Source organism: Liolophura sinensis, chromosome 1 (genome assembly GCF_032854445.1).
Source record: "Liolophura sinensis isolate JHLJ2023 chromosome 1, CUHK_Ljap_v2, whole genome shotgun sequence".
Lineage (NCBI taxonomy): Eukaryota > Metazoa > Mollusca > Polyplacophora > Chitonida > Chitonidae > Liolophura > Liolophura sinensis.
Window position 1 is genome coordinate 20,361,620 of NC_088295.1, and position 13,240 is coordinate 20,374,859.

The 13,240-nt window shown below is 37.5% G+C and overlaps 1 protein-coding gene across 1 annotated transcript; it reads right to left on the reverse strand.

Moving 5' to 3' along the window:
* Positions 1-3,088: 3,088 nt before the first annotated feature.
* LOC135477772 (kelch-like protein 2) lies at positions 3,089-13,216 on the reverse strand. Its single transcript, XM_064757977.1, has 9 exons — positions 13,184-13,216; positions 12,142-12,319; positions 10,449-11,462; positions 10,058-10,204; positions 9,311-9,439; positions 8,621-8,797; positions 7,636-7,782; positions 7,261-7,426; positions 3,089-5,611 (listed from the first exon to the last, which is right to left on the reverse strand). The coding sequence occupies exons 3-9, from the start codon at positions 11,425-11,427 to the stop codon at positions 5,449-5,451; spliced, it is 1,908 nt and encodes a 635-aa protein (XP_064614047.1). The 5' UTR covers positions 11,428-11,462; positions 12,142-12,319; positions 13,184-13,216; the 3' UTR covers positions 3,089-5,448.
* Positions 13,217-13,240: the final 24 nt, after the last annotated feature.

Below are 13,240 nucleotides of genomic sequence, written 5' to 3' on the forward strand. Positions count from 1 at the left end.
CTGTGATTATGGATGTTGTCCCATTTTCAGCATTCAGAAGATGTCACTAAAACTGGTTGGTGTCAGTGCACTGACTGTGGATGTTGTCCCATTTTCAGCATTCAGAAGATGTCACTAAGACTGGTTGGTGTCAGTGCACTGTGACTATGGATGTTGTCCCATTTTCAGCATTCAGAAGATGTCATTAAGACTGGTTGGTGTCAGTGCACTGTGACTGTGGATGTTGTCCCATTTTCAGCATTCAGAAGATGTCACTAAGACTGGGTGGTGTCAGTGTACTGTGACTACGGATGTTGTCCCATTTTCAGCATTCAGAAGATGTCACTAAGACTGGGTGGTGTCAGTGTACTGTGACTACGGATGTTGTCCCATTTTCAGCATTCAGAAGATGTCACTAAGACTGGTTGGTGTCAGTGCACTGTGACTATGGATGTTGTCCCATTTTCAGCATTCAGAAGATGTCACTAAAACTGGTTGGTGTCAGTGCACTGACTGTGGATGTTGTCCCATTTTCAGCATTCAGAAGATGTCACTAAGACTGGTTGGTGTCAGTGCACTGTGACTATGGATGTTGTCCCATTTTCAGCATTCAGAAGATGTCATTAAGACTGGTTGGTGTCAGTGCACTGTGACTGTGGATGTTGTCCCATTTTCAGCATTCAGAAGATGTCACTAAGACTGGGTGGTGTCAGTGCACTGTGACTGTGGATGTTGTCCCATTTTCAGCATTCAGAAGATGTCACCAAGACTGGCTGGCTCGTGTCCGAAGAAACCAGGGATACTATACTGTGTTCAGTATATTATTTCACTTTTACGATAGCAGTCGGATTTATGGGTAGAGGAAATAAGGTATATTAATTTATTTACTGTAATTTTTCAAACATTTCACGTTTGCAAGATGTTTATGCAAGCATATTCTTAAGGCTTTACTCTATGTTGACTGATAAAATTATACATTTTGAGAAGCCCCCAATCCAACCAATTCAGTTTTGTCTTCAAAATCGGATTAAAAATGTGCACAGATTGCACTGAAAGTTGCTGTTTCATATGTGAAAAGGTTGAGGAAATAATGTAGTTGTATTTGATTTATTGTTAAATGCCACACTAAAGAATATATAAATCTCTGACTCTTGGCAAGTTACTGACAACCTGTGACGTACTTATATTCACATTGTATTGGTGAAAGTCAAATGACCAAATAAGACGCACGGTAGACTGAGCAGACTGAGCCAAAGGAGCCTCATTGACCACTTCTTGATGCCAAGGTGAACGCCCTTGATCAGTGTAGAGGAGGAATCTGCTTTTACATATTCTCTGGCCAATAATGGGACGTGGGTAGATTGAATGAGGTGAAGAAATCTACCTCTTGTAATAGTGAAATTGCTTAACTGCAGAGGCCTACAGCCAAAAATGGTGCAAGTGACCCTAAAAAAGTTATTCTTCACTTCTGAATAAGTGGCACCTTTAACAGAAGGAAGTGGATTTTGAATTAAATTCATACAAAAAAGTAAAAACACACATTGAGCATTTGTTGTCTTTAATTACAATATATATATCCAGATGTGCATATGTTTCTGCAAAAATACTGTCTGAAGAAGCCAGTCAGCTATTCACATTTATCATGGACATTACAATCAATCAATTTTCTCGTCAATTTTTTCCTGATCACACAAACACATGTAAAACATAGCAAGGTTAGAAACCAAGGCATTATTCATAATATGGATACCACTCAAAACTCAGAATAAGGAAAAAAATTTGGTTTTAACAAGATATTCTATGTAACATTTGTACAAATCCAGAATTCATATATAGAATGATCTTATAAATAAATAATCAACATGGCACAATGAAAGAGACCAGGGAGATAGAGCTAAGGCAAATTCTAAGAATCCGTCACATGTAATTAACACATTGTAGTTTATTGGACAGTTTGTTGTACTGCACCATGGCAGATCACATGCAGTTAAGCCGAGGAAGGCTGGTAATAGAGGTCACCTAATATGGGCATATAGAACAACACATCATCTTTATCAACTTTCAAAATGCATAATTTTTCTAAGTATTCACATGTGACATTCACATATTCAAAGGTTATATCTCAATTATGATATGACGGACATGCATTGTCCGGATTTGGATGATAGGCCTACACACCACTGATACAACAAAGAAACAGCGTAACAATCGACAACAATTACAAAGCACAACAGAGTAAAGAGTGTAACATGATTATTCCTGCTGAACATGAACATACAGACTTCAGGCTTCCCTCACCAAATAATGATTCCAATATACCAATTCTAGATTCTAGATCAGCAACCCCTTAGTGCTTCAAAATCCTCTTCATGACTTCGGAATTTGATTTTTTTTTTGGATTGGTGTTTTACGCCGTACTCAAGAATATTTCACTTATACGACGGCGGCCAGCATTATGGTGGGTGGAAACCAGGCACAGCCCGGGGAAAACCCACGACCATCCGCAGGTTGCTGACAGACCGTCCCACGTACGGCCGGAGAGGAAGCCAGCATGAGCTGGTCTTGAACTCACTGCAACCGCATTGGTGAGAGGCTTCTGGGTCACCACGCTGCGCTAGCGCGCTAACCGACTGAGCCACGGAGGCCCCTCAGAATTTGAAACACTGTTTTATTTGACATAGAGTACTAGGATGAAATTATACTATATGTATTTGAACTAAAACCCAGAAGTTGACCACATCCAGCTAGTGTACATCCAATGGCTATCTCCCTTTAACAAGCTACATCAAGTTAAACTGCTGTTTTACAGGCAGAAAATATCATTTTTCAATGTTTTCTCAGAGGATATAAAAATATTTTGTATCAGTGTGGCAAACAGATGTACACAGGTGTTAGAAAAGTACACAAGGTAAAGTGTTAGTGACCACTTTAATGAGGCATCCTGTGATTGTGATTACATGATTTGCTTTCACTCTACACTACCCTCTAATTTATCATGAAATGATATCTTTGTATCTGGATTTTACATCTCATAATAAATGTACATGATAAGGCGCTAATTTTGAAAAAAATCTGAGTGTGGGACAATTTGAATAAAAAAAAAAAAAAAAAAAAAAGATAAATTCACCGATATGAAAGATACAAACTACAGTATCTCCACTCTTCTGTTTGCACATAATTCTACAGTACTACAACCCTGTACCAAATTAGCAAGCACTATTTTCAACTACAAATATCTACATTAATCATCGACATATTTAAAGCACATTGAACCAACAGTCTAGCCCATAAATCAACATGCACATAATTGTTTATAAAGTACATCTATTTCATAAAATACTAGGTACTAGTAATGGCAATCTGTTCATAAAGATGATTTTCAGTCCAGATTTAACTGTCCTGTTTAAACTTAGCAGAAGGGACAAAACCACCGACAAGTAAAACTGTAAATTAAGCCAGGCATGCACCAGTTTACCTAGGTCAATACTCCAGATCTCTGCAACATCGATGGCAAATTTGACAAGATTCACTATGCCACAAACAATACAGGGCACTGCACAATTCTCAAACTGGACATTTCTGCAAGGATCGGTATCAAAGTACATGTAATCATGGATCTAACCGGTAACCACTTTTACTTCTACTGATAATGTTAATTGTATTATCCATGAACAATGAAAACTCCTCTTGATCTTCATCATGTAACATATCTGAGCATATAAATGTGTTAGTATGAAAAATATCTACATTTTACTGGAATTTTACAAACACATAGATGATCTGATTACCTTGCCATGAGGTAGATATAAACATCCATGTAACATCCACACAAGATCTTACCATCAGCAGTTACTTCAATGTACTATTAAAAAGCAGTACACAAACTTAATCAAGGGAGTTAACCTCGTTTGATTCAAATCAATTCTGTTAGAATATGATCCTAGAATAAATACACTTGTGTATTTGGATTTTAGTGCTGATGATAAATGCATGATAAGGCTCTAATTTCGAAGAAAAATATTTTGAGATGTTTAACCACAATAATATGAATGGATGAATTTTATAATGTTCAAAATAATCCCTCTATGATTATCATACCACAACTGTTTGGATATGTATTAACTGAGATCTATTGAGTTTAAGACAATTCAGTTGAAATTGGCTCTAGACAACAAGTATACCATCTTTCAGGTAAGTTTAGCCGAAAATTTCTAGCCATAAAGTTAAGCAGATTTGAGTTCCCTGTGGAGATGACAAGGGAGAGTGATCAACCCCCAGTAGTGCAGTAATCCCCTGTGAGGGTCTGGCTGCTGGAGTAAACTCCCCAGGCAAGGTGGTGACTGGACTCGCTAGTACCTCAATATAAGCAGTTTAACATCATCACTTGTATCCCTTCTGGAGTCATGACTTGTCACTTACCTCAGTCTTTAGTCCTGCATAATATGAGTGACTGCCCAGATTCTGTCTCTTGTCTTTGCAGTACTCATCTGCCTGCCCTATGTCACATCCCTCACCTATCCCATTATCTCGTGCACTACCATACCACTCACAGCACATGCAATTCTCTCTATGCTCTCTTTCCATTACCAGACAAGTTTGTACAAAAACAATGTGAAGGTCACTGAATTCAGATTGATGAAACAGAAAAAAACCTTCGTCTCAACCTCAGTTTCTATTAGAACTTTTAATCTTTCTATTTTTCTTTATTCTATCGGATGTAACAGTGTATATAAGTCTAGCCTCAGGCCTCAGTAATCACCGAAATAAACTTCTGCCCCAAGTGATGACATATAATCATATTTATAAGACCCAGAGGTACAGAGTTAGAAAATAATTAGCTTTATATAACCCTGGGAGTTCTTCAATTAGAACATTTTTATTCCACCTACATATACGACCAACTGTTAAATAATACTAAATAGCACTATTAGTTTGCCTTGGCTGACATGTATTCCCTAATAATCCTATGTTGTTATTGAACAGAAATATCATTTTGTTTGTGATAGTTATTTAGGTGTTTCAAAGTTGTAACGTGTATCTTTCAGATCCTTAGGCTTAGAGTATTCAGAAGATTAAGCAGCCAAACTTTCCTTTTTTAAGTCTTACATCATTTTAATCCATTTGACTTTTTTAAATTTACAATATGAATTTTGTTTTCTTTCATTATTTTTTTTACATGCATAATCCACAAATTTATAAAATTCTTCATTAATAAACAAACTTTAATATTCCTTAAATTCCTTTCTCAAGTTCTATGATCACTAATTTAAATTCATGGTATATATTAAATAAACAATAAGCTGCTTCCATGACTTTCTTATTTCAAACAGTGACCTCTGTTGATGACAAATAATACTGTATTGTCTTTACACTTGTCAAGCTTAAGACTGGTGTGGAGATTGAACTACATTCCACCATCGTGATGAACAATGATCATGTTTCCAGTAGGATCACTTCCCCAAGCCCCTGTCATAAGTCTTCACACTCGGAGGTGGAGCCTCTGTCACAAGCTAACAGGGATTTCTTCATAGTCACTGTCACACAGCTCAGCCAACTCCTGCTAGTCGGCATCTCCCCATATATATACCATTTGTCATTCTCTGCATCATAACACTCTATTGTGTTGTGGTACCTGGAAGAGTTAAAAAAATCTTTAAATCTTAAAGTGAACATAAGTTTGTCACTACACATACATGTACATAGAACAAACAAAATAGGGCAAAGATATTGTAGAAAAATATAAAAATTCTATAAGTCAATCACTATCATTGAAAGTGTCAAGTGATAATTTGCTGTTACGTCAAAACACTTATCAGCTCGACAACTTCATATGGTGGACACACAGACATTGATGTAATAAATGTATGATATTAAGGTTTAAGTGTGAAAATGAATTTTGGTTCAACTGGTTTTATTTATGTGGAACTGAGAACATCTACCCATGTTACAATTTCTATGTGTTGGCCAGGAGACTTCAGTAACTTCAGGGCAAGCTGGCAACAAAATAACCTCAGAAGAGCCATTGTTTGAGAAATATATCATAACGTTGCATTACTTTTCATTAGTCAGATGAGTCTTTTCCAAATGACCAGTACCTGGTATGTTCGCTAAATTCCATGGCGTGTACAGCAAAATAATGCTGACTCCCATGCAGGCCAGAGACAAAGACAAACAAGACAGCTGAGAGACAATGCTTGTGCCCACAAAGATTGCCCTGACAAACTGTCTAACTCAAAGAAACATCGGTTGTTTGAAAACACAAGAGAGCTTAAATTCTTGAGTTGGTGTCTGGCATTCCTGTTTATATTTTCATCATACACTGGAACCTTGCGACACTGTTTACTATCAATGGTATACGAGAGATCATAAGTTTTCTGACATCACGCGAGATGGCTAACATGGCAAAATGGTGTCACCTGGTGATGATCATTTGCTATGTATTCTGCTGACTTATTTATTTGACTGGTGTTTTATGCTGTACTCAAGAATATTTCCCTTATACTATGGCGGCCAGCATTACGGTGGGAGGAAACCTGGCAGAGCCTGGGGAAACCCATGGTTTCTTCCCACTTACGGCTGGAGAGGAAGCCAGTACGAGCTGGGCTTGAACTCAAAGCGACCGCATTGGTTTATTCCATTGATAAGCATAGTAAAAATTTTTCTTTAAATATTTTTCCACCACAGTGAAAAACAGTTTGGGAACTAATTCACATTTAGTGGTTGACTTCAAAGTAAACATGACTACAACAGTCTCTTACTTGTTTGTTTGTTTCTTCTGACTGGGGTTTGATGTTGCTTTAAACATTATTTTGGTTGTGTCATAATGGTTTCCTTGTAGTAGGCTGGTCTAATTGCTATAAATTTACAATGCTGCCTCACAGGCACACCCTGCGGAAGACACCAAACACCACAGCCCACGCCATACCGAAGACACCAAACACGACAGCCCACCCAGTGATTTCATACAACACCAGGCCAACCAGTCCTTTGCCTACTCCTTTTCACACACATGTGCACATGTAAGCAGAGTGCCAAGTGAAGTAGTACCAAGATTACCAATGTTATAGTCTCGGATTTGGCTTGATGCCCACATCTACTGTTTATCAGGCAGATGGCAAAGTCTTGTCCCAGTCAATACTGGTACAAGGATTTATTTAAAATTTGTACATTTTATGATTTCTATGACCTGTTTGTGTTATCCTACTTCAGATACATTAACATGCTTCCATTAATAACTCAATATACTTCCATAAAAGTTAAATGAGTAGAACAGGATCATACCTATCCCAGCCTTCCTCCCCTCCAAACACATAGATTTTTCCATCCACCACAGATATGCCTGGTCTGTACCGTCTCTCCACCATTGGGGCCTTCCACATCCACTGGTTTGTTTTGGGGTTGTAACACTCTACCTTGTTTGTGTTCTCAGTGGACGCATGCCAACCACCTGTAACATGTGGATTTGTTTTTTTTCTTCTTAATACACATTCCCAACCCCTCCTGAATATCCAAAATATTGATAAACATTGACAAAAGAGCCCAAGAGTCGCAGCAAGCCACAGTACTGACTGCCTGAGCCAGTGTTGGCCTCTACAGATCTGATAAATAAAAATAAATATAGCATACAATGCCAAATGTTAAGAAAATCCAACTTACCAACAACATAGATACATCCATTGAGCACACAGGCTACGGAGCCTGATCTTGGGATGAGCATGCAAGCACGGTTTGTCCAGGTGTCTGTCTTTGGATTGTAACACTGTACAACATCTATCCCATCTCCATCTTCCAACACAGCCCCTCCTTCAATGGAATAAATTCTTCCACATATATTTAGTCCTTACAACCACAGAGTAGTACTCAATGTTATTTCACTAAATAGTTTCACCATTAAAATCATCAACTGCAAGGATATAACACTGTCTGGTCCCTTTGGTGAAAGACATGAAGACATCAATACATTGGATATTCTTGTGTGTAAAATTTGATTCTGATGATGAAAATGTAATGCTGAAGCCCTCAACTTCAGGCCTTGAAAAGTATACGTTGGCTGATTTTTACAGGACTATGGCTTAAAAAAATATCTCCATATAACCAAAGAAAAAATGAAGATAAAGAAATATAAAGCATTTATTACTGCCAAAAACACTCTTCAGAGACTTCACAAACTTCCTTACACAGAAGATACTTGTAATTTGTATTCATCAATAGGGAATATGTTATTAAGGGATATATCACCATGTAGCAGAAAATACTTTAATAAACAAAGTTTTGTTTAAAAGTTTACCTAACCTTCTGAAGTGCTGCACAGTGTTGGTCATGTTCGTGCCTTGGACTAATGGTATCTTAAATTTAACACAGCAATAACACAGAGCAGGATCTATAGGTCCCACTATTTTGTGTTTATTTTTCTGAAAAGTTTTTTGAAATTTCACTCTTCAATGTCATTCACCTTTATTGACAACTTTCTCTTATGAATTAATGCTACCTAATATACATTAAATTGGGTAAAAAAAAAAAAAAAAGAAAATTTAATTTCATCTCAATCTTAATTTCAAAAAAAATGTAGCCCACACATATTGTCATGTGTTTCCAGAGGGACACATACTGCATGATGTACACTGCGAATGAAAGTAAATACCTGTGACATAGAGTAATCCATCACAGGCCACAACTGCTGTGCTGGTCAGAGCCATGGCCATGGAGGCTACAAAGGACCAGCTGTTGGTAGATGGGCTGTACCTTTCAATGGTGTCCAAACGAGATGTACCCTCCCAGCCTCCAACAGCATATATATAGCCATCCAAAACAGCCATACCTGTATATGTCAATACACAATATGGAATCAATGAATAATCAAACAGAAATATACACATGCACTGTAATGTTAAGATGTTTCAATCACTCTATGTAAGTATCGTACATCAGTGTGTTAATTCTGGCAAAACCTTTTATTGTTAAACATGAACGCAATTTAAGCATTTGAATAATTTGACTACTGGGCCAAAATGGGCTTGGGAGAGACATACTCTAAGGAGTCTAATCAGATCCCCTTCCATATGTTCTTATCACAATATGGGGGAAACACTGCCATTGTAGCATTAAGTTTCAATGATAATCATTGATTCAGAACAGTCCACTGACCAGCTGGAGCAGAAACTCTCATCTGACATATATGGCCATCTCCTTAAATTGTGTAAAGCTCTACATAAACCATAAAAGAGCTGTATTTAAAAAAAATGAAGTAACACATTGTTAGGTTGATTTATTTCAGATTTCCATCTGCTTCAGGAGTCGCAACACATCCATCAATCATCTGCTGAGAACCTACCAAGCTCGGACCGAGGCACATTCATTGGCGCCACTTCTTGCCAAGCATCAAACACTGGGTCAAACTTCCACACGTTCTTACTGGCCAGTCCATCTGGGTATTCTCCTCCAGCCAGGTAAACACTGCCACCTGTCAACATGGACATACACGTATATATTTTTTTATCTTACCTCAACAAACTGCAATATTCGTTACTAGTAAAAAATAAACTCTGGCAAACATAAAGTATATACTGAGGGCAGAAGTCAAGCTTCACCATTAGAGTGCATATATGTGTATCTCTCCACATAATGATTATTATCTAATAATGGGAGGAAATGCAAGGGCCTGTCAAACTGAGAGAAATTCCAGATGTAAAAAAAAAAGAAGAGGTACTAAGAAGTAGTAAGTACATGTAAACATCAACATCCACTTTTTACAAGAGCTTATTGAAATGAAAGAGCATTTCACACAAAATCTGTTCCCTAAACATTGATTTGATGTACAGTTTGATAACAGTTATATACTATTCAGACAATTCATACATTTTACTGACAGAAACCTAAAACCCTCACAAAATAGGAGCCTTTATACATCAATCACAAATACAAAATGTGTTCAATGAAGCTGGGTCAAAAATGAATACATATTCAAGAATCATCAGACTAGGTCACTAAAAATTGAAGAAAACAGACAAATTCATGTCACTGAGCTGAAATTCTCAATAACACCACCAACTATGGCACCGTTGATTACTCAGAGACTCACCAGATACAACTAGTCCATGTTTACTGATAGCAAATGGCAGACATGCCAGGGTCCTTCTCTGATAGCTCTGCAGATCAAAACATTCCACACTCCTGAGGACCACCTTATCATCCTCACCTCCAACTGCTATGATCACATCTGCACTTCCTGATGACAAGCAGAAAATCACAATCAATTAATTGTATATCTCTATTTTTAAACCTAGAGTTAAGTTAGCTTGATCAAAAAAAAAAAAATCCTGACTCTTGAAAATTAGGAAAACAAAACACTGTGATTCAATGTCTTGGGTTGTACTAAAATTTAACCCGTAATTCTGACAGTGGTAATGAGTTGAAATCAAACAAGTGATCATGACTGCCTTTCTCCATAGTACAGAAAATAGTGAGCTTACCTGTTGATTTACGTGGTCTGGTTCGTGGAGACAGTAACTCATTTCGTCTGTCCTCAAGTAATTGGAATGTTTTAGCATCTTCCACAAAGACACGGCATTCAGGAGAACTCATCACCAATTTATTTTGCTCAACAATGTCATGAAGGCTATATGGACTAAGCTGAGCCAACCTGACATGCTCCATCACTTTACTCAGCTCCTTTTCTCGCTCTGGCAAGTCATGCTGTAGCCACTTGAGAACTGCTTCAAACACAATCTCTTCATTATCCACATTTAAATTGTCATCGGAGATGAGTTCTATAAGTTTGCTGGAAGTAATGTTTAAGAATTCATCATGATTAATAACAGTGGTGAAGGAGTCCAGAATGTACTCTTTCGTTTTGTCTTGCAGCTCGCCACAAGCATGGGCCTCAGCAAAACAGTGGATGCCTAGACAATTTGTCTCGTCTGTATTTCTCTCAAGGAATGTACAACAGGCCTCTTTGACAGGTAGGACCTCCAGTAAGTTAGCTGTAGAAAGTAAGGCCTGCACATTTTGATTGTTTATTCGAATTTCTGATGTGTATGCATAGTCAATCAGCTGGCGGAAAGTTGCAGGTTCAACCCCATTGATGGAAACTTTGTTTTGGCGGCTTTCAGCCAAGTTTCCTGTAAACATCACCTTAAAATAAGGACTAAATGATGCAAGAACAGTTTTATGACATGTAAATTCTTGTCCGTCTACCCCAATAGTGACATCACAGAGTAATCCCTCTTGCCGAAGACTGTTAAGTCCTGTCAGGAGTTGGACGGAGTGAGATGAGGCCATGAACAAATGCTCTCCATCTACTGAAATAGTGGAATGAACAGAGTTGGCAGGTGAACTGGCCAAAGAGTCCACACTTGACTCTCGTTCATGTTCAGTTTGATGTATTCGATGGTTATTAAAGTTAACAGGCAAGACTCTATGCCTTGAGCGAGATATTCGAACATGAGACATCCTCCTTCTTGTTTAATCCATCAGATCATTCAATTCTTAAAGAGAAACAAAGCAAACAATAAATCCATTACTACCTAACACATAATCATAAAGCAAAGGGAAGTAATTTAATTCTGATCAAACCAAGTTTCTCTGAGCGTTTCCCATCTTCACTAAACAAGAGCAATCTGAAAATTTTTGCCTTTAGTAGATTAATTGCTCAAGTAATAATATAGTTGTGATGATTTCATATGATGAAATCCCATAACAACGAAAAACAAAATAACACAGCAACAGATCTCAGCATATTTTTCAACTCAGCAGTATAATTAGTGCGTTGTTCTTCACTCAGGTGCATCAAATGCATGTAGCGAATATATATTATTTGACAAGGTACATAAATATTTACCATCTAATAAATAAATACATAAATTTTTTACATCTTTTTGTTCTATAAACCTGTTTTCTGGCACACAGAACGTTAGAAAACTAAATTTACCGTACATAATTTTCAGTTATAGTTAATACAAACTAGCAGCAGTTAATTTATCAGACAAAAAAAAGTTAACCTGAATTTAATACCAACGTGTGTAATTGACAATAAAAAGATACTGAGACTGACAGTGATTTTAACATCAACTGACTGTTCCATGTTTGGTTGTAACCGAAGCTCCTTATGTTCATTTGCTTAAACAACTGATCACTTTATTCTTAAGAAGCAGAATCAATATCTACCTGTTTAGACTCGTGGTCCATATCCTTTCGGTAGATTTGAGGCGATCTTTCCCGCAGAAATGGGTCGCGAGTCTTTGTTTCTCCACCGAAAGTAGTGTCAGTTTATTACCTTCAAACACAGAAGAGCTACACTGTCAAGTTTCATTTCCGTGACAACCAAGTTGAATGAGCTGTGAAACTGTTATAAAAGTAAAGAAATGCACGTAATTAGGAACCTTTCCATCTAGCACATCGTATTTATTTTACTTCATTCTCACCACATGACGTAAATAACAAGTTCCAATGTATTAAATGTCGCGGAGACTCACCATAATACTAGTAACAGTTACGTCATGACCAGACGCCTATCAACGTTTGTGAATAAACTTAAACTTACTAGTAATATTGTTTATATGCAACTGTTTTTCTGATAACCCTGTGTCGTACAGTATGTAATATGCATCCAGCTGTTTATGGCTTATAAAAGGCCTGCTGTTACCGGTATCTGTACTAGTAGAGATAACGTGTTCAGTACATTTTCGTGGAGTTAATTTGTACCAGTAAGCTGACGGATACCAAAACTAATATGAAAAAGACCTGCTTTAAAAATAATAGATGAATAGAGATATACCTAACACCATACATGTCAAATGGCGTACGTAAATTACCACCGGGTACATAAAATCATATAATTTTCACAAACTACTGCAATTTTGCAAAATAATAGGTCTACTATACATCGGCTTACATATATTGTTCCATGGCACAGATTAGACGCTGCATTGTGCTTTGACAGTTCAGCTTCGTTTAAACCATTTTCAAGAAGTTGCTACAATACTTTACTCCATGTAGATCTAGCCTACATACACATCTCGCCATTTGAAAGAACTTGTGATATGCAGTCATACATATGTAGCAGCGTCCTGTTAGCCTCTTAGAAGCTTTGCGTAAGAGTGCCCGAGAACATGTCTTCAGTGCACGGGTATGTGAAAGTCTGCAGCATATAGCTGAAACCCTACGGGACAGAAAACACAACTAGGGACGACACTCTTACAGCTCTTACCACAGAGTATGAAAACGAAACACTGTTACGTCGTCACCCGCGGTGGCTCGTACCTTT